The sequence below is a fragment of the Episyrphus balteatus genome, chromosome 1, assembly GCF_945859705.1.
Source record: "Episyrphus balteatus chromosome 1, idEpiBalt1.1, whole genome shotgun sequence".
NCBI lineage: Eukaryota > Metazoa > Arthropoda > Insecta > Diptera > Syrphidae > Episyrphus > Episyrphus balteatus.
Window position 1 is genome coordinate 14,354,070 of NC_079134.1, and position 21,695 is coordinate 14,375,764.

Here is a 21,695-nt window from a genome sequence, read left to right on the forward strand (position 1 = left end):
AAAAAAAATCCATAAAAATTCCAATGACTTAATCGATTTTATTTATTTTATTTAAAACAAATATTTTAACATTAAAAATATAATATCATTCAATGTCATTTGCAAAATCTTGTGAAATTCTTAGAGAAATTAAATTAAGTACGAACTTCCTCTTTAATAAATTTTTTTTTCTTTCTTTCTTTAATCGGTTATCGTGTTTATTACAAATCTAAATCAACAAAAAAAAGAAATTATTTAAAACAGCTGCTAAAACTGTTTTAAAAATAAACTATGATTGAATAAACCGGAGTTGAGTAAGATTTATAATTTCTTTAATAAATTTTACTACCCTCAAAAAGCTTCGCGGTGGTTTTGTTGTAGTATGAAAGTTGTGAACAAAAAATACATGTTTAAAGGTTTATTTAATTCCCCTTTTTTCCTCATAAATTATTATCTAATTTATTGATAGAATTTGATTAAAAAGTGTAAATCAAATCAAATTCAAAACCTTTCTGACCTCATGTATAGGTATACTTGTTTGGCGATGACAAAACATAAAATATTACTCATACGCCACCATTTCTTTATGTTAATTTCGATTCTATTTTAAACAAAAATTTTTTGTTAGACCCGGCGACTATTTTTAATAATAAGAAACTTGATTTATAAAATGTAATTTACATATTGAATAAATTTGTATGATCCACATACGTTCCACAAGTGTATTCTACTAGAGTTTTTTACAAAAAAAAAAAAAAAAAACATTTTCTAAATAATTTGAGAAATATAAAAGGCAGTATTATACAATCGACTTCCACATAAGATCCACATGTTTATGTTCTGAAGATCCACATACGTTCCACAAAGGGTTTCTACTGAGATAACGCTGCCAAAATGATCAGTAAAAATTTTGTAAGAGTATTTATTTACAATAAACAACATTCCACAGGTTCTACATCGCTTAAAAACAGCTCTACATAATTTTCACAAGTGTTTAATGATAAACAATCGATAACTTGTCATTGATCCACATTTTGAGTACTATTACCATTACGTTATAACTTCTATGCATAACTTTTAAATACAAATTCTTAGATAATAATTGTTCATTTGTTAAATTCTTAATGAAAAATTGTAGTAAATAAATTTATTGTTTGGATTGTAAAGGAACACACAACACATTCTACAAGTATTTCCGCATTCAACACTTTATTAAAAAAAAAAATTAGTATCATTCATTCCATTTGTTTTGTATTGTGATTATGATGCATAGGAATTCTGGGAAATCCTATCGTTTCTTTACAAAGACAAAAAATAAACACTGAAATAAAGAAATTCTACAATTATTTAATAATGGCGCTACATTCTTTTGCGATCAGGAAACTCCCAATATGGGAAAATTCAAACAATTGTTTAAACATAAAACCGCCCACAAAACACAACATACAAACAGATATAGAATGTATCTTAACCTTCTTGATGGAATTTGTGTGTTTTTTTTTTTCTTACGACCTGAATAAACATTGAATATGTTTAGTTGGAAAAATGAGTCAAAAATATGTAGCACAATAATTAAAATCACACAGAGGTTAGGTTTTTTCAAGAATTAATAAACTTTTTTAGGGAATTGCCTTGTTCGGCACGTGCTGACCAACAGCTGGAAATGTTTTGTCATTTTTAGTGATAAATGCTTTATTTTGTTCTTAATTCAAAACCACTTTAAAAAGTCTGTTTCATCTATGATCCACATAGGTTTCATAAGAGATTGTAAATTATTTAAATATTGATTTGATTATTCAGTATAGTACATATAACGTAATATTGTTTGTCATTGCTTATGATCCACACATACGTTCCACAAACATTTTAACTTAATTTCAATCAAATTGAACTACAAATTAGTTTCGTTTCTTTAAGTTTATCGTTTTGTTTGTCCAAAATAAATACTAAACTTTGAGAATAATACGCATTCCAAGTATTTACGCATCAATAAACCCACATACAATTAATGAGGTGCAGAATGAAATGTAATGCATAAGCTTAGAAATCTATGTCGCCATACAATGTACTATGAATAAGTTTCTTCAATTAAATTGAAAAGTTTCTTGATAAAGAAATTCCCAATTTTTAGAAAATTGGTCAAAGGTGAAGGTGATTATCATGATAACAATAATCATTTATTGCGTTATAACAACTTATTTCTGTGTCCTTCTAAAATCATTTTTGTTTCTTCTTTTCTTTTTTTTTTTAGAAATTATGACTTCTAGTTGAAATGGAGATACCAATAATAAATCATTGCGGTTAATTGGACTTTGTGGTCGAATTCTCGGAATAATTTTCTGAATTTTTGCAGACGTCAATTCATGAGTGAATGGGATTTCACACATTTATTTGATGTTACCCCAAAAAAAAATTTTAAATTCAATTAACTTTGGCGCATTATCAAATTAGTTTTGTTTTTATTTTAATAATTTTAAAACAAGTTTGAGTAAACAATAATATAATTAACAGTGATAAAGTAAAAATTAGGTAAAAACCAAACTTAGTACATTCTGTGCCAGTCGGAACCACATAAACAATTCTTAGAATTGAATATAGGTTATTGTGATTTATTCTCATAGAACATTAGTTGAATTTTCCCAAGCCGAACTGCTTTTCGACTCATAGAAATGCATAATATCATCTTTTTAAGTTTTACATTTACCTACAATCTTTCTTTTCGAATTATGATTGGCAAATATTAAGATTTTTTCAATGCTATTTTTACTCTGTTACGGGTGTGACACAAAATTGATTCGATTCCTTATATCATTTGAAAAAGTCTATATTTAATAAAATACATTTTATCTCCTCATTATTCGTAAGACAAGATATTACGGGCGTGACGTTATGAAATCACGCCCGTTAGATCTTATTATGCGATATTCTTATAATTTCATACATATAGCATAGTTTTTTTATGCAGTCAAGGCTCTCAAATATTTATATTCTTTAATTAATTGAAATATACATATAATAATTGAGAGTAAAGTATTTAAGTTTATTTTTATAAAATTTGTAAATGATGTAAGACAGTGTCACATTTCAAGTAACCAAGTAATTGTGTAAAATTTCTATCCATTCAACCAACTTCAACTCTTTAGTCACATTAATTCAAAATAAAAGGCATTATTTTTTTTTTTCATTAATCGAAATTCAATCCGAAGATCAAATCATCAAAAATTTGAATGGATTATGTTACATTCACAATAAACATTATTTTTGTTTGTTGCATTCAATGACTTGTACAAAAATTTAAATTATTATTTCAAAGTTCAAAGTTCTTATTGCATCAGTCAATTCAAAGTTTTTTTTGAATGGATCATATATCTTCAATTCAATCACAACTATCATTTTCATTTTTTTTTTTTCTAATTACATTCATGACTTGTATAAAACTCATTTAATGATTAAATCTTGGTATTCCAAGAATTTTAATCGATTCATCAGTTTCAACAACACACTGAGAAAACAGGGATACCCCGAATTGTTTGTTATTTCTTAAACTAAACCACATGCCTGCATTATACTTATCAATAGAAATAGAAATTTCCTTAACAACACCGACTGGTACCGTGGAGTTTTACGCAAATGACATTTAATCATAATTATACTACGTAATATAATAACCCCCGTTTCCGGTTCAGTATGCAATGCATACATATTTAAGTTGATGATAACATTATTGAACTGCATCATCATTGTAACTTAAATCTAAAGATTTATTATAGCAGCGATTATCTATCGGTTCACAATCACAATAATAATGATTGTATTCCACACGACAACAAAAGCCGAGTATAATAAAAATAAATAATAATTGTTTTTCAACTTTCTCAATTAATATATTAAAGTTTCCATTCAACTAATTAGTCCTGATTCATTTGTTTACTTCTTTATTGCAATATATTTTTTTTATTGGGGATAGGGATTTTGAAAAAAAAAAAAAAAAAACCTATCCACAACATTAATTAATTCCGATTGACGTATGAAATGTTATTTTTGCTATAATCATAATTTCTTTAAGGAACGTCATAGTTCTTAATATGGCTATACTTGAGAGTTTTATTTGGTTTTTGGTTTCGATTTGGAAATTTTATATTTTAAAGAGAAAAAAAATCTTTTTGATTGCTCATAGGTGATAATTCTGATAATTCTTTGAATAGCGGAAAGAAATTTCCCAAAAAAGTCATTGTGAATTACAATATCATAAAAATTTACTATGTATAAGAAGAATACCTAAACGACAGGAATTTTTGTTGTTCAATATAATCATTATTGACCATAGTTGAATGACGTTCGAATTTTGATGAAAGATAGATATTCGACGGAATGAGATTGTAAACTTGAGGTCAAAAAGCAATAAATTGTGAGATAAGAATTATGAATTGATACAAAAAAAAAAAATTCACAGTAACGAAAATTATGAATCTGTGAATAAACACTATAAAAAAAATGGTTATAAAAAGTAAATAAAAAAAAAATGAAATAAAATTTCAACTTCTATAAGGTGTTAGTATAGGAGGTAAATTTTTTCTTCGATAAGGCGTCGATAAATTTCAATACGTTGCAAGTTTAAGTCCTTATTACAATGTCTTAAAAAAGAATCTTACGATACAAGTCTTAAAGAAGTAAAAGAAAGTTGTTATAGAATGTTTCAGAAAATTTACCGAAAGTCAATACTTTTTTGACAGTTAAAAAAATTTTACAAAATTAACTTCCGTAAAGAAATAAGCTTTATAGAAACGTTATAACGCGATATTTTCGATAGCATATTGTAAAATCATGATAAATGTCAATTGATTTTACCTTAATTTATCAATAAACTTGGCATTTTGAATCTTAATCTTTGTATTTATTTAACACTTGTTAACGTATTTGCCATCAGATTTGATAAAATTTATGTATTTTGCAGTTCATAGACTCTTTCTTCTCGAGTCCGCCACATAGGAGGATAGCCCATAACCTGCAGATAAGCAAAACACTTCTAAAAATATCACATTTGTCAAATTATGACGAATAGTTTAGAAGTTATGAGGGAACAAACATTCCCAAAAACACTGTCTTTTTTTACTGGGACATGATAAAAAAAAACTTGAGCAAGGTACTTAAAATGTTCATGAATCATATAAAATAAAAATTATCTTCTTTGGGTATTATTGTGAAAACCAATAAAAGGGTACTTAAAGGATAAAAAAGAGGGCACGAATGGGCCCGCTTACACTTTTTGTGCTTTCGATCAAAACAAAAATACCTAAAACGTAGCTCAAAATTTCCGTATCCATTATCTTTTTGTAAAGTTTTTTTTTTGTTTTTCAACCCTGATTGTGTACTACAATTATGTGGGAATTCCGTTTACGTTTTTGCAAACTTCAAGTTTATTTTGTGTTTTACCCCAATGATAGCCAAGATAAGATATTATACCTATTTTTATATGATTGACAAATAATTAAATATCCACACCCCATAATAACCCGTATGATTTTCTTTAACACAGAATAATAGCGTGTTGCTATGTTACTTGTATAATGTAAGTACTAAAGAAGGTCAGTATTTTAATTACACATTCTTTTAAGTTGTAATCTTTAGGAATTTACAGATTTACAGAGATTTGAAATTCCATATTTTTGATAACTTTTTAAATTAGTTTAAAATATTGTTTTGGTTTTATCGTTATTTCCGAAAACCTTGCCACTTTCGATAAAATCGCACCTTTATCGAATATTCTCATTATGTCAATTAAAGTTTTTTAGCTTCAAATTGATTCTCAAATCAAAAGATGACATCATTGATGGAACCAAAGAAGATAATGAATTTTATAAAATTCCAAAATATGACGGAAAGATTCTAGTAGATCACGAACGTTGCCCAAATTCATCCAGATCATCATTTTTTTAATATTATCTTTTCAACTCAATCAAAAACTTCTTTTTCGCAAGCAAAAATTAACAATTAAATATAATTATTATTAAATTTACTCTTGTCTCTTATCATAAAATTTAATATCAAATAAAAAAAAAGAGGATTAAAGCTCTTGACCTGATTATCTCATTTCATTGGCAAGGAATACTAAAAATATCTTTAAAAAAAAAAAAACAATTTGTGTCTTTTTTTTAATTTATTTTTTAATTTTCAAGAATTGAGATAGTAAATATAAATATGTACTACTTTACTATAATTCATCAGATAATTCTAAATTAAGTATTTTAAGTGCGACAAAAACCCACTTGATACTTAATTTTAAGAAGGCGGATGATTTAGATTTCCAAGACGATACCAAACTGAAGAGGTTTAATTAGATTCTGAATATTGATTATCTGCTATATTTCGTCTAAATAAAATTAAACGACGCATTCGGAAAAATTAAACAGTAATGGGGTACATTTGTCTGTACGAGACAAAAAGTTTTGATTTAAGTCAAAAGTTATTTTAAAATATTTACAATTTATCAAACTTTTCCTTAATTACAAAAATGACTTTTTGTTTCAATATGAAAAATAGATATAAAAATTTATATTTTTCCCTCAAAAATAAATTGCATGGCCCCATGACAAAAAAAGACCGCAAACCCGCAAACAGACAATATTTGGTCTCCCCCATGATAATCATCAATAAATTATAGAACCAAAAATACACACTTGACCAAAGATGATGAAAATAGTTCATAAGCACCACACAAACACATACAGATATGTACGAAAGTATATGCAAATTATGATATAAACATTTATGAAATATATTAATTGTCTACTGTAGAGTATATGCCACCGTTGCCATTTATAGTCCCTGAACGAGCATATGAGTGAGTGGCTTTTCTAGACACCATTTAGACAAGACATCCAATGGTGAAAAAAATGAAAAATTATCTAGAGATCAATTTTTATATTTTTAGAATTTGGATGCGCAAAATTTTTTTGCCTCGCATAAATTGTATTTTTTTTTTTTTTTTGTGAAAAACTTAAGTGTCAGGAAAAGAAATGTGTGCTTCTGGAAAGATTTGTTATGATTTATTAAGAAACATTTTTTTTTTTTTTATTTTATTTTTTAGAAAACGAAAATAGTTCAAAAGACTTATCTTGTGTTTTTCGCTCAAAATATAAAAAAAAAACCTTAATACTGAAAAGACAAATGAGAATAAAAAATCTTAAAAAACCTTGGTGTGGAAATTTTTTAAAAGTGAAACAAGTTGACATGTACAAAAGAATTCAATTTGTTTTGATTGTTTTTTTTTTTAGTAAAAATACTTTTGAAAGTTTTTATATTTTACGACAACCAATACTTATATTAATAAAGATTAGTTAAACGTCAAGAAGAACCACAAGATTTCCTTATTGAAAAACTATGGAAAATATGTTTTAACTAATGCATAATTTTTGTTTGAAGAAAATGTTACACATACACCACAGTGACCGTAGCTAAAAAAATCGACAAGATATTATTTATCGCTGATCAAATATTCGCACTTTGTATTCTTTTTGGCTACTTAATTAACTTTGTGCTCGTATAACGTGCAAATTATTTTAACGCAGCCCTGAAAAAAAAAAAAAATATTTAACATACCAAATCGTGAAATCAATGGAGCTCATGATACAGTCCATCCGCATGTGCCAGTGATAAGAGGTTTTAATCTTTCATATTTCACGCATTTTAGTATTTTCATTGAGAATAACCGGAATGAAACATAGGTTTTCTTTAAGTCTAATTTTCTTATCATTCAGTCAACTGTTTAAAATTTCATTTAATTTAGCATGTGCTCAATGTTTCAATATCACTGAAGCATTCGTCTAATTTTATTTGGTATTTTTCAGAAGAACAAATTGCAAAAAAAAGTTTCAAATCAATTGCAATTATTCTTAAATTAGTTCTAAATCGATTGCAAATAAGTTGCAAATCGGTTCTTGACGAGTTAATATCGCTTTACAATCCAGTCTTAGTAGTTTGCATCTTATCATATTTTGAATTTGCCATCATCATTTATGCAAAAATCTACCCTAAAAAATCGCTAGTTAATTTCAATTCGATTTAAACTGAAATTCATTTTAAAAATGTCTGCCTAAGCAAGTTGCAAAGTAGTTTCAGATCGATTGCAAATCATTAAATGATGTATTGCAATTTTGTTTAAGGCTCTTTTTTAAGTTAAAAGGAACTACCTTGTTTAAAAATCCTTTTAAAATAAACTTCACCAAAGCCAATAAATAAATAAAAAACAATTTGAAACGTAAAATTGAAAACAAAAAATAAAAAACCCTAAAGTGGTGTAGATGATGTTGCTCTTTAAGTAATTGAATATACTGACTGTTTCTAATTCAGCGAAGATGTAGTTTCTTCTTAATAAAAATTTGTTCCCAGCTTTAACGTGTCATACACGAGACAAACAAAAAAATTGTGCAAAATCATCATTAATTGTTTCTCAAATGTTCTAAGGAAATACAATGGATGATAAAAATCCCAAACTACACAGCACGTGTCAGAATTGTAAACTCAATTAAAAAACAAAAAACTATTCTTCCCATATAGGATAACTTTTACTCAGAATAAACCAAAACCGTTAAAATTGTTATTTAGAATTGTTAACTAGAATTCAAGACAATTAAAAATCATCATAGAGCAAATTTAATTAAATTTAACAACATACAAAAAAAACCTTCTTTGAAATACCCACTTTTCATCAAGTTCAACAAACCCAATTATTTGCATGTGAATTGTTATTTTTTTTATTTCTCATTTTTTTCTACTAATTTTTTTTGTCAGATCTTTACTGAAATGAATAGAATTTTTTTTTATTATATTTCCACTTCAGTGAGTGTAACAAAACAACATGAGGTTTTATTTGCGTCGTTAAAAACAATAGCTTCAAAACAAAAAAACAGCTATAGTAGAGCAATTACAGAAGTGCTTAAATTAAATAAACAATATTTTTAATTAATGATATGAGACACTTTTCATAATCAGGAAAATAACAACAAACCAATTTGATATGAAAGGGACTTTTTTTTCAAAGAAAGCATACGTGTAGTGCAGGTTGTAAGGTATTCACAATAAGTAAAATTGGAAGTTTTGAATGATGTAAACTTACCCAAAAAAAGTATGCACGCTTTGACCAATTCGAAGAATTGAAAACTTGTATACAAATTTTAGCTTGTGCCTCAAGGAAAACAAAAAATCTTAATATTCAAGAATTTAAGTTTTGATTAATCATAAATTTAAAAAATTAATACTTTTTAATCCTTATTTAAGCTTTTTAATCAAAAATATGCGATTATTAAAATAATTTAATAATTTTATGATGGGGCAAAACAAAACAAAAAGAATAAAAAATACAATATTCATTGAGAACATTAAAAATATTGTTATCCAATTTTTATAGCCCGATTATAAATTGTTTTCTATTTTTTTTTTTTAATTTATTCAATATTTTATTGAACTTTTTGATCCATTGTTATTGTTTTCATAACATTGATGATGACGATTTTACGTAAATGAGAGGCGGCAAAGCACCAGTACACAATTTAAATACAAATAAAACAAAAAACAACATTATTATGTATATAATTTATTATCTTGATGGGTTTTCCCACAATTTTAAAGCCAAAAAGCTAGCAAAACAAGAGCAACAGTAAACTCAAGCATTCTTCAGTTATATACATAGCTTGAGCGATATATGTATATTTTGTATCTTATTTAGATTCAAAAATAAATCCACTATGAGAATATAATTCTTCTTGACTATTGTTAGTCTAGCCATTACACAGCCAGTCAAGTAGACGAAATTCGAATTTAAATTTACATTTTTAGCAAAATGCTTTGAAAAGTTGAGGTGGATGAGATGTTTATAAACCATGAACAAAAATATCGAGAGCATTTTTATATATTTATATATTTTTTTAAAGATATTTTTGGGGATGGAGGGTGGTGGTGTTGGCAATGTGAGAAAAAATAAAAGAAAATAATGAATTCTTTTCAATTTTTTCTATATAATTTATACATTTTCCGAATAAACACACGAACTCTGACGTCAATGTTAACCTCAAGAATTATTGTATGTTTATATTAAAACGAAAAAAGAAATAGAAAAATTGAACATTCGCCAAAGTTAGATGGAAATTAGGTTTATTTTTTGACAAAATATCAAAAAAGATGAAAGACTATTTTTTTTTCTTGTCTGTTATTTTATTGTTTATAAGAAAAATATATATATCTATTTACTTAATGTATTTTTATTTAACATGTGAATGTTATTTCTTAAATAATTTTAGAATTGTATTTCTTGGTTGTTTTTAAATGAGAGTCTTTTTGGCGAGACAAAATTTTAGACATTTCGACGGTTAACTGGATGGAATTTTCTTTTTGAATTTTATTTTAAATTTCTTTGATGATAAAATTTATTTTTGAAAAGAAAAAATTGCTCACGATTCGATTTGTATTCTAACTTCAAGAACAAATGAAAGGTATTTCCATACTATGCATTTCTGAATTTAAAAACAAAACTCATCTGTTTCGATGGAAATGTCTTGCAAATTTCTAAATACGTTTTGGACTCGATGGGGAATCTCCGGAAGAATATTTTTTTCCTGGAAATACATAATTAAATCCTCCAAATTTTTTGTTTGTCATGATGAATCTCCCACGGATTTAATTTTCATTGAAAAAAATAAAATCCAATTAAGAGAAATTCCATTGAAAAAAATTCACGCGATAACCCTAAAAAAAACTACATCTGATTTTGAGTGTTAAGAAACAAATTAAACAAACAATAAACCGGAATAGAATATGATAATATTTCGTTTTCGAAGAAATTTTATATTTTGAAGAGTTGAGTAAGGTTAAGAATTCGTCAAGCTTCGAACAAAATGTGTTTTCAGCCCAGACAGCGATAAGAAAATTCAAAACTTTTTTAATTAGTTTATGTACCTAATTCCGTAGTATTAACAAATTTTTTTACAAATATTTATTATGTCTGATGGAAAACAATGGCAGTCATCAAAAGTTAATGGCAAATTCTACAAACGAAAAACAATTGCAAACCTTAACCCTTTAAACAGTTGATGGGACGCTTTAATGTAATCCGAAAATGTCATAGCTAGAGAACTTCAAAGTGCCAAATCAATCGATTCGACTGATTACAAGAATTCAAAATTCAGCAATCATTTCAAGCTTTTTCAAAAGAAAATTTCGACCGCAAACGGGTTAAGGGTGGTTACATAAACAAATTTCACTTTAAAAATGAATGAATAGATTTCAATCTAAAAATCTCTTTATTTTGTCCTACGCCCTACTTTGCCCTAAAAATATCTCTAAAGCCTTAATCTACTGCATCAGAAATTTGTAATTTAATACAAATGCACTTCACACCTCATGAATACCGTTTTGCCAACTGTTAATTCTACCGCAACTAAGGTATTAATTTTCAAAAAAAATTGCAATCTTCAAAGCTCGACCTCTAACTGACAAAACTTAAAAATCTAGTTTTTGTTGTATGACAAATTACTTTAGCACCCTGTTGACCACATGTTTTTCTCTTTACATTTTTATTATTAGCGAATTAAAATGACAACGTTAATTATAATCAATTATAAACCTTTGCATTTCTTCAGTAACCTCTTAATAATTAAGAATTTACGTTGTCAATGCAGATTCTCGTACCAACAAGTACAAGTATCATTACATCACCTTATCGATTAAGGTAAACTAGACGTAGAGGGGGCAGAGAGAGTCCAAGAAAACTATCAAGTTTGTAATATTTTTTGTACTTCACCAAAAACAGGTTTTAAAAAATATAATATAAATAATATCTATTTTCTGCCCTTCGATTTCTATAAATCTATCATGATTTGTAACAATTTACTTGAATGAAAAATATAATATTACCTACGTCCTTGACTAGGTTATTCTTATTACTTTCCTTCCCTAGATTGCGTGTATAGAAAATATACATTTTGATTGGTGACCTTTAGAACCTTTTATTGGTTGTATTTTGTAATTTACCTTGCATGGATACTATTTTTTCTATATTTCTTTTTTTGGTATTATCAAGGAATTTCCATTTCTATAACGTCAGCAAAAAAGAAGAACCTCCAACTCCAACACCCACCGCAATAATTCAAAAAAAGCCATTGTTCGACAATGTTCGTGCCCCAACAAACAAACAGCAGGCTGCTATAATTTCTATTCTATTTTTAAAACCGAGTTGAAATAAACAAAACCAGCTAGAGCGTGATGCGTGTGAAAAACAAAAACAACAAAACAAAAAACAAATTCACATATGGTTGAGGTGATGGTGGTAGTTCAATGAAATCGCACATGCCTAGCCTGACTGGAAAAACCCAGGAAAACTTATCCTTTTCTATTCTATAGACATAGGTATGTCTACCATAATCAAAAAAAAAAGCCACCCATCCATACCCATCATCATCATCATCGTTGTTGTCGACGTCTGCTTTCAATAACAACACAATATCCAACAGCTATATGGATAGCTATAGAGAACCAGAGAGAGTATAAGGGAGAAAGACTGAATCGCATGTGACCGGGAGTTATTTTTAGACCAATTCTAGTAGAAAAGTGGAATGTGCTTTGCAGAACATGCGCTCTTCTCAGCGAGGTTTCTAAATAAAATTTTCGTTTTCGACTTCTCTAGTTTTCATAAATATATTCCTCTCCTCAATTGTGTGTTAAAACAATTCGCAACAAATAAAGAAAAAAACATTTGTCATGCCTAAGCCTGCCTAAGGGATATTTTTATGTGTAGAATGTGCAAGAAATAGATTTTTCTTCATTCGCACAGTAGGAATTCCTCTTAGTCTGTGTCGTTTTCGTCTGCAAAATGACGAAAATAGTTTCTTTTTTTTTGACAAAGAAATTCCTATTCTAATTCTAATGAATGCAAAATGTGTGTGTATTGCAGATAAAAATACATTGTTCAAGGGATTAATAGAAATAATGTGTTAGAGGGACAATTGGTTTTTGAAAAAGAAAAAAATTTAAACTTACCATCATAATTACGAATTTCCAAATCAGCTGGTAGACGTGCACAATCGAGGTAAGATGTTGTTTTGTCACTACTCAGGTGACCATAAGAACGATGGGCTTCATTTATTTCTGATGCACTGATTGGTATTGTGAGAGCTTTGACACATTGTGTATCACCGGAAATGCAGGCTAAATGGAGAGGAGTATTGCCATGACGATCTCGAGCTGTGGGCTAGAATTAAAAACAAAAACAGAAGCAATTTAGTAATAATTCTAAAAAATGCTAAAAAAACAAATACATTCTAAGCTTGTTCCAGGCCTGTGGGTCATATTTTTTAACTGGCGTTTGTGGATTTTGTTGTTTATTATTCAATCACTACTGACCTATTGACTCTCCAATGTTTGCTGCCCAATTCAAGACAACCGATTTAGTGAAAATATTTTTTTTTTTTTTGACGGCAACTCTGGGTAAATAAAAGTAACGAAAGATCGGCAGACAACATGAACGTGGTGTGTTAAACGTGCAGCAGAATCCAAGGAAGTCAATGAAACGCCTAGGTCTTTGCAGACTTCAACTTGACGAATATTGCATTGGCATTCAAGCTAAGACACCTACTGACCAAGGACCTCAAATTTCAATAACACCGAAAACGCAGTTTGTCCCCTGACATGGTTTGGCGCCTTTAAAAAGGCCCTGCTTTTTTTTTGGAAGTATGTCTTTGCTGAGGCACAAATCCATAATAGATTGTAGCATGGTCGGATATGCAAAATTTGCTTTTTAATGGAAATGTGCCAATCAACATGAGGATCAAAAAAAAAAAAATTAGGACCTGAACGTAGACGTCTGAAGCTACGATGAGCATTCAGCAAAAAACATTTTTTCATGAGGGCGTCTGAATCAGGTTTAAAATTTCGATTTAGTGTGCAAGGTCTAAAAAATGATATATTGTTACTTGAGATGTTTATGCATAAATTTGTATTTTTTTTATTTCTCAAGTGAATAATCAAAAGTTCGGTATTTTCGAAGTTGTGGAAACTGAAGATAAAGATTCCCATGAGTCACAATTAGGAAATACTTAAATCGATACTGGTGCAAATATGCTCAGACATATTTTTGACATCCACTGAATTCTGGATCTCAAAGTTAAAGGAAATGACAGTTTTTACAAATGCTTTTAAAATTCGTTAGTGACTTTTTTGAAGTCTGAACATATCTAAATCCAATACCTATCGACTTTTCAATTTTTTGGGGGTTTTTCCTGCAGATTAATATTCTTTAAAAAAAAATCAGATAAGAAACGAACATTAGCCATATGTTTGGCTATTTTGTACATGAATTGAATCACACCATTGCGTAGATAAAGTTAAACATTTTTGAACACTGACCTCAGGGTCACTCTTATCTGACTTTTAGTCGGAATTTTGCAAGAAAGAACAATTTAGTTTGTGTGATGTGGAATCTTTCATGACTTCTTTGCAAAAAGAAAATACTTTTCCCTCGATAAAGGATAGAATATCTAAATCGGAATCTTTCCACAATTAGAATTGGTATCAGATTTTCCACTAAGAGCCGATTTTTCCATCTTCTAATAAACAGTCAGTTAACTGTTCGACGAATAAATTTATTAGGCTCATAAACAATCGGATAACAGCATTGAATTTTTCAATTAAAAATAATTTATTCTACAGAATAACAAAAAAAAATTGTCAAATTCAATAATATTCAAAACTAAACGTCTTTTTTATTTATAATTGTTTTTGTTTTCTTGTGTTCCTCTGTATTCTTTGTCAAAATTATTTCAAAGCAGCTTTGACAATTCACACAGTATTTTTATTGATATTATTCCTTAGAATAATTTTTATTCTTCTCTGAAAGAAGCAGATAGTTTTATTCATAGGAATAAGCTATATCTGCCTGTTGAAAAAATGATTTTTTCTCTATCAGGAGAATAAGTACTAACTGACTGTTTAACTGACTGTTGAAAAATTGGCCCTAAATACGATTTCTGTGTTATTTGTTTGATATTCGTTCCGAATATAATTGAACATTTAAGACACCTAAAATACCTAATTTATGCAATCATTAATTTAAATTAAAATAATTTTAGTGATTGTCTCTTCCTGTTTTATATTCATACCATCCTTTCTCTTGCTTTAATAGAAAAGCCTTTCATATTTTTTTTTGCCACACTTGCATAAATTGTAGCTTTCGCTATTTATTCCCATCTCATTGAATTCATTGCTTTGCAAAAAATCCCAAGTAAATGTGAACGAAAATAGTGTTTCTTTCATACCAAGAAAACGTCATTATTAAAAATAAGATATTTTTTTTATTGCCTTTCTATGTCTTCTTTTGTTTCAAGATGATTTCAATATTTAATAATTAACAACAATAACGAATTTAAAATGCTAACCTCAATTTAAAGATAATAAAATAAAATTTCAAACACTTACCTCAGCGCCTGCAATTAAAAGCATTCGTAAAATTTTAGGTTGTCCATAAATCACAGCCAAATGGAGGCTGGTTTGTGCTTCATCATTTTGTATATTGAATAGACATGGATGTGGTGCCATACGAATTAGAGCAGCAACAACATCAACATAACCAGTTATACAAGCCAGGTGCAATTGTCTGCAAAAATATAGAAAAAGTATAAATAATAAATGAAATGGTTTTAGGTATTTTGTATTCAAAGAAAAAATGTTATTTTTCTAGGAAGGTTTAAATCGAGAGGCTAGGATTGGGCGCATACAAAAAGTACAAATAAACACCAAAGAAGAGAATGAAGGGGATTTAACAGGTGCATTCGGATTACCTATGTTGTTCAAAGAAGAAAACTATTTTAAAAGCAGGTAGAATGGCTATGTATACCTTAAAGTTTAGAAATGGCTACCTGATCTCTTAAGGAATATGTATATATGTAACTAATTTGCAAAAGACAATAATTCTTATACTTTTTTGACAATAATGTATTTTTACGGGTTCTTTTAGAGAAATAAAAATGTACCCAAAGAAAGAGATCAAATTCATTTAGTTTCGGTCTTTTGTTTAAAGATCTATGAATAATATCAGAGAACTTGTCTTTGATTAAGAGGAATAAAAGACTTCCTATTTGAAAAAAAAGAGAAATCGGCAGATGATATCTGCTATTCCAAATTCTTATCTAATTTTTGTTAATTCTGCTTTTGGTAAAAATGTGACTGAAGATCAAAATGTGGAAATCCCCTGTTGCCCTGTTCTTTCAAAATGAAGGCAGAAAAACACAGCCAATTAGGATTTTCTTCACAATTTTTTTTTTATTTTGACATTAGACCTCATGATTTTTGAGGAATTTTTGAGGAATTTAACATTTGATCTTTGAGTCCAAAAATACGTAAAAAAAAATCGAACGAACCTTCAAATATTATAGAAACGAAACAATTCAGACCATCAAAAAGATCATTGGAATACATTTTGATTATGCTATACAGGGTGTCCCAAAAGTAATGGTTCAAACGAAATATGCTGATAGACCAACTTTAGGGCTCTCAGAATTTGGTAACTTGTTCATCCCAAATCTTTACGGTTTTCGATTTAATGCAGTTTTTGTGAAATTTCGATAAATCCCGACTTTGCAACAGTATTTTGCTTCCTCCGCTCATAATTGATTTTTGTTTTTTACAATTCTTTCACTAAAATATTGTCTGATAATAAGAAATAATTAATTAATCCAAATATTTTTCATTTCATTCGCCATTTTGCTGCAAATTAATTAACAGTTCCATGTTTTATGAAAACTCAATTTCTCACTTTTATTTCAGAGCAACACCCTGAAAAAAATTTTAATGGTGTAACCCTGGTTTATTATTTTGAAAACTTGACGTGTTATTGCAGATTTCAAAAATGTATAAAAGTTTCCAAAGATGAAATTAGAACCAAAGATATTACAATTTGAATGCAAAAAAAACAGAGGTTTTCAGAGCAAAATAATAAACAAAAATTGAGGCTTTTATTCAAAAAGAAATAAACAAACAACAGTCGACAAAATTTGTTTATTTTTCTTTGTTATTTTTCTCTGAAAGACCCTGTTTTGTTGCTTTTAAATTGTAATATCTTTCGTTCTAATTCCAACTTTGGAAATTTTTATACATTTTTGATAACTGCAATAACACGGCAATTTTTCAAAATAATAAACCAGGGTCACACCATACAAATTTTTTTCAGGGTGTTGCTCTGAAATAAAAGTAACAAATTGAGTTTTTATAAAAAATGGAACTGTTAATTAATTTGCAGCAAAATGGCGAATGAAATGAAAAATATTTGGATTAATTAATTATTTCTTATTATCAGACAATATTTTAGTGAAAGAATTGTAAAAAACAAAAATCAATTATGAGCGGAGGAAGCAAAATACTGTTGCAAAGTCGGGATTTATCGAAATTTCACAAAAACTGCATTAAATCGAAAACCGTAAAGATTTGGGATGAACAAGTTACCAAATTCTGAGAGCCCTAAAGTTGGTCTATCAGCATATTTCGTTTGAACCATTACTTTTGGGACACCCTGTATACTACGCATAGGTTAATGCGTAGGATACCAGCACGTGACTCGAGCTATAGTAGTGGTTACAATACAGTATGTGCGGCCTCTAGGTTTAACCGAAGGCTTTTAATTGGAATTATCTTATCACTCCTCGATTGTATCTAGTTTACATGTTTATACCTTGAAAGCCCATCGAAGTGATAGGGAAAAGTTTTTGAAATCACAGCAATTTATCTAGTCAAAATAGATAATATGAATTAAAATCGCGTGTTCTTTTTCATTTGAAACATGATTAGATAATACAAAAAGTTTGTATTTTTTTTTGTTACAAGAACCAAAACGTACCAGCTTAAGCCAGTTAATATAATTATTTAAGATCAAATCGAAGTTTCATTTTAAGTCGAATGTTGAAATCGCTTTTTTCTTATGGTGAAATAGGTTGTCAAAAAATAGTATTTATATTGGTATAGCCACAAGGAATGTCCTTCGAACGTTCCAAGTTATGCTCACAAATGTGCTAACAATCCTAACTGACGCAACGGTTTTCTTAAGCTATTACCATTTAAGTAATTTTAAGCCTTTTCAAATTTGAATTTGTGAACCATTATGAACATGAATCTATTCGATATTTGTTAAGTAGATACATAAGTGGTCTACCTAATTTTTTCTATTTCGGTTCTTTAGAATCTTAAACAAAAACTTCCTTGGTCGGACGATCTGATATTACAAGTCAATCCACGAGAGAACTTGGGAAATGCAGAAAATAATATATGAAAAATGGCACTGACCATCCACAATCGGACCATCGGTTCTTTAGAATCTTAAACAAAAACGTCCTTGGTGGGACGATCTGATATTACAAGTCAATCCACGAGAGAACTTGGGAAATACAGAAAATAATATATGAAAAATGGCACTGACCATCCACAAGACAAGTAAATGTTAGAGGCATATCGAATGGACATACATTATTTGCATAGTCTTATTTGATAAGAAACACAGCGACTAAATAATGGTTTTTCTTTTTAATTGCTAAGGGAATAAACCAAAGCAAAAATTATACATTAAATGTAGGTAATTCAGTTTTGAGTATTTGAGCCATTCAAAAATTAAAGTATAGGAGAAACAATATAGAAAAACACAATATAACAAACAATTTTCGCTAATTTGAACTCTTAGTTAACTTTTCCAATTTTTATCTTTTGGTTGAAGAGCCTTCAATTCAAAACGCCTTAGCTAATAGCGCAAATCTGCTACTTTTCCACACAAAGTTAAAATTTGGACATGTCTCCCTTTCATGCAAGGTCCTCAAATGTTTTCAACTTGACCCTGTAACTTAAAAAGCTAGCATGATAGCTCAGAGATCAAAAACCTGTTCCTTTTATTTCCTGCCATTAATGCAACTATATACAATTTGGTAAACTACCTTTAAAGACTGTTCGTAATTCAGAGGGTGGGATCAAATTAATACCTAGTTAAATCAGATTTAGGTTATTAAACTATAAATCAACTAAATAGGCACTTTGGGAACTAGCTTCCACCTTTTTAGGCCCTTCTTCGTGCATTCAGTGATGAAAAAAATTGACCCCGACTTAACTCAGCTTTCTGATCAAGAAAACAAATGCCTTTGGCGTTCCCTTCGTACTACTTCCCTGAGTCTAAGGCTGGTAATTCCATATACAAAGAAGATATTTCGAAAACGATATTCCAATACAATTGCGAAGAAAAGGAAGAACTAAGAACTACGGGAACAAACCAACGCAACGACAATTTTATATACTTGACATTAGATCGAGAAACTTGACAAAGTTTTTTTTAAGGCAAACAGATGAAACCTTCAGATGTACCCTTAAATTTATATAGTGAAGTGGGAAACTCAGTACTGACTCCAAACTAGTCAAGACTAAATTAATTAGCAGAATGATCAAAACTTTAAATAACAAAAATGACTAATTTTTCTTTTGGTGTAGAAATATGCAAGCTACGTGAAGCAATAAAAATAAATAACATAATAATCTCTTACAAGCTTTAAACAATACCTGTGGCTTCACAGTCCATCGCACGAAAAAAAATTACCGATATTTGGAATAAACAAGAAAACCAGCTGACATAAACTAAAAAGTATTAAAACCTTCAAGGTAAGTCCTATCAGACAAGACTAGTCAAAAGATCGAATTTAGAAAAACAAAACTTTGTTCGAAATTAAGAAAAAGAAGATAATGATTTTTTATGATCAAATTTTACAACTTTTTTGTTTCATTTTAAATTGAGTTAATAGCAACTCAGAGTTCTTCACAGAGACTCTATTGCAATAGAAACTGTGTATCTAAAGTGGATTCAAATTATAAATCAAGGTAAATTGCACAGAAAAGAACAGAAAAGATCCAAAAAGTACAAGTTTTTGTGTTTCATGAAAAAAAAACTAGCCCCAACTTATTCTACAATCTGTCATTTTATGTTTCATGAATTTGTTTAGTTCAAGTTTTTCTGCTGCTACTTTTGGGGTAGAGCAAGTGAGTGAAAAGTGTCAATTATCAGCTGTTTGTTTGATTGTGAAAAAATAAGAGAAAAGAAGATTTTAAAAAGTGAATTTCTTAAGAGTTTTTGATTAATAACAAAAAAAAAATTACGGGAATATCAAAAGTGCTAGTAAATAATTTATTTTAGTAAGAAATTATTTCAAGAAATTATTTTTGAATTTAAAATTATGCAATTGATTTAGATAACTGTCAATCTTGTTAAATACGAAGTTTCTTGTTTTGACAGTATTTACAAACTTGTGCTGCTCTGATCTGTTCTATCCTAGACTTTTTTCATCAAACAGACCTATATTATAGTGAGGAATCCCTCCCAAGTTACCTAGATGGCTAAGAGATATCTTAATCTAAAAGACCTGAATTGACAATGACCGAACTAAATTCAACCAATGTCCTTAACCCCGCAAGAAAGAAAGAAAGACGAATATTAAGTACCACACCTAGCAGCTAAATTGATTAATTAAGAATTCAAGGATAAACAAAAAAACAATGCAAACAAAAATCAACAACTTACGTATCGCCTTCATTATTTTGTTGATAATAAATTTCCCATGATGCCATATCACTGTTGCTATTATTTGTTGTTGTTCCACTTCCAGCTACTCTTTGAGTTGTTCCCAAATTATTAACTTGTTGATTTGGATCTCTCAGAGTTAATTTACAAAACCACTCCGATACACCGGAGTCAACACCTTTATCCAAAATCATTTGTTCGTCGTCGTCCTGTTGGGTTCCACTACCACCACGTTGTTGTGGTGAAGCAGCTGTTGTTGTTATAGCTGGACGTGAATGTGAATGTCCTCCACCAACTTTTGGTTCTAATTCAACTTCAACGTCTTCGTCGTCAAAATCTTCGTCAATACAACCAGAATCTAAATAATTTTCTGTGGATTTTTTTTGTTTTGAATGTACAATATTTAATTGAACTGGTGGATGATTAATTGATTTATTTCCTCCTCCAGAAGAAGAATGACCACGATGACTATTACCAAAATCTTCTTCTTCAAAATCTTCAGATAATTGTGGACCAGATAAAAATCCAGAATCAATTGCTCCTTCACTTGTTGAAGAAGTGTAGTTGTCCTTGTCCTTGCTGGTGGTAGAATGATCGAAATTATTACTTTCACTACCACCAACACCCGTTTTCCCGTTGCCAGATGCAGAATGCAAATGTTGCTGTTGCCCTGCCTTTGATGTTTCTACAACAATTTTCTTCTCAACAAAGTTGTTTGTAGTAGTTGTTTCTGATGCAACAACAGAAACATCCTGCTGCTTGTTTTTGTTGTTGTTATCACTATTTTGATTTTGGTTCCACATTATCAACAAATTGACAGAAGTTTTTTTTTTTTTACTAGTTTATTTAATAAAGGTTCTTGTTTTTTAGGTTAGAATGAAATTTATGTGCAACAGTTTACCGAATGACTATCGTCTGGGAAACTGAATACGTTTGTATCTGTGTGAGTAACATCTATTTACGCGAATTTTGCTGCAAAGATTTATTTATTCTTTGATTAAAAAAAAATATTTTTTTATTTGATCTTTTTTTACGATCCACACATATAAATAAAAATTGAAAGAATTGAGGAGAAAAAAAAAAACAATATAATTTTTTTCTTGATATTTTTTATTCAACAATTCACCACAAATTA

At 28.9% G+C, this 21,695-nt stretch overlaps 1 protein-coding gene across 2 annotated transcripts in view; it reads right to left on the reverse strand.

Annotated features, from left to right (window-relative positions):
• Positions 1–21,695, reverse strand: part of LOC129914539 (NF-kappa-B inhibitor cactus) — a 38,709-nt gene that overhangs the window by 16,453 nt on the left and 561 nt on the right. For both annotated transcript variants that reach the window (XM_055993851.1, XM_055993859.1), the window contains exons 2-4: positions 20,561–21,532; positions 15,442–15,619; positions 13,009–13,219 (exon numbers count right to left, since the gene is read on the reverse strand). In XM_055993851.1, coding sequence (XP_055849826.1) covers positions 13,009–13,219; positions 15,442–15,619; positions 20,561–21,363 — 1,192 coding nt within the window. In that variant the 5' untranslated portion in view covers positions 21,364–21,532. The remainder of the gene's footprint in view (positions 1–13,008; positions 13,220–15,441; positions 15,620–20,560; positions 21,533–21,695) is intronic.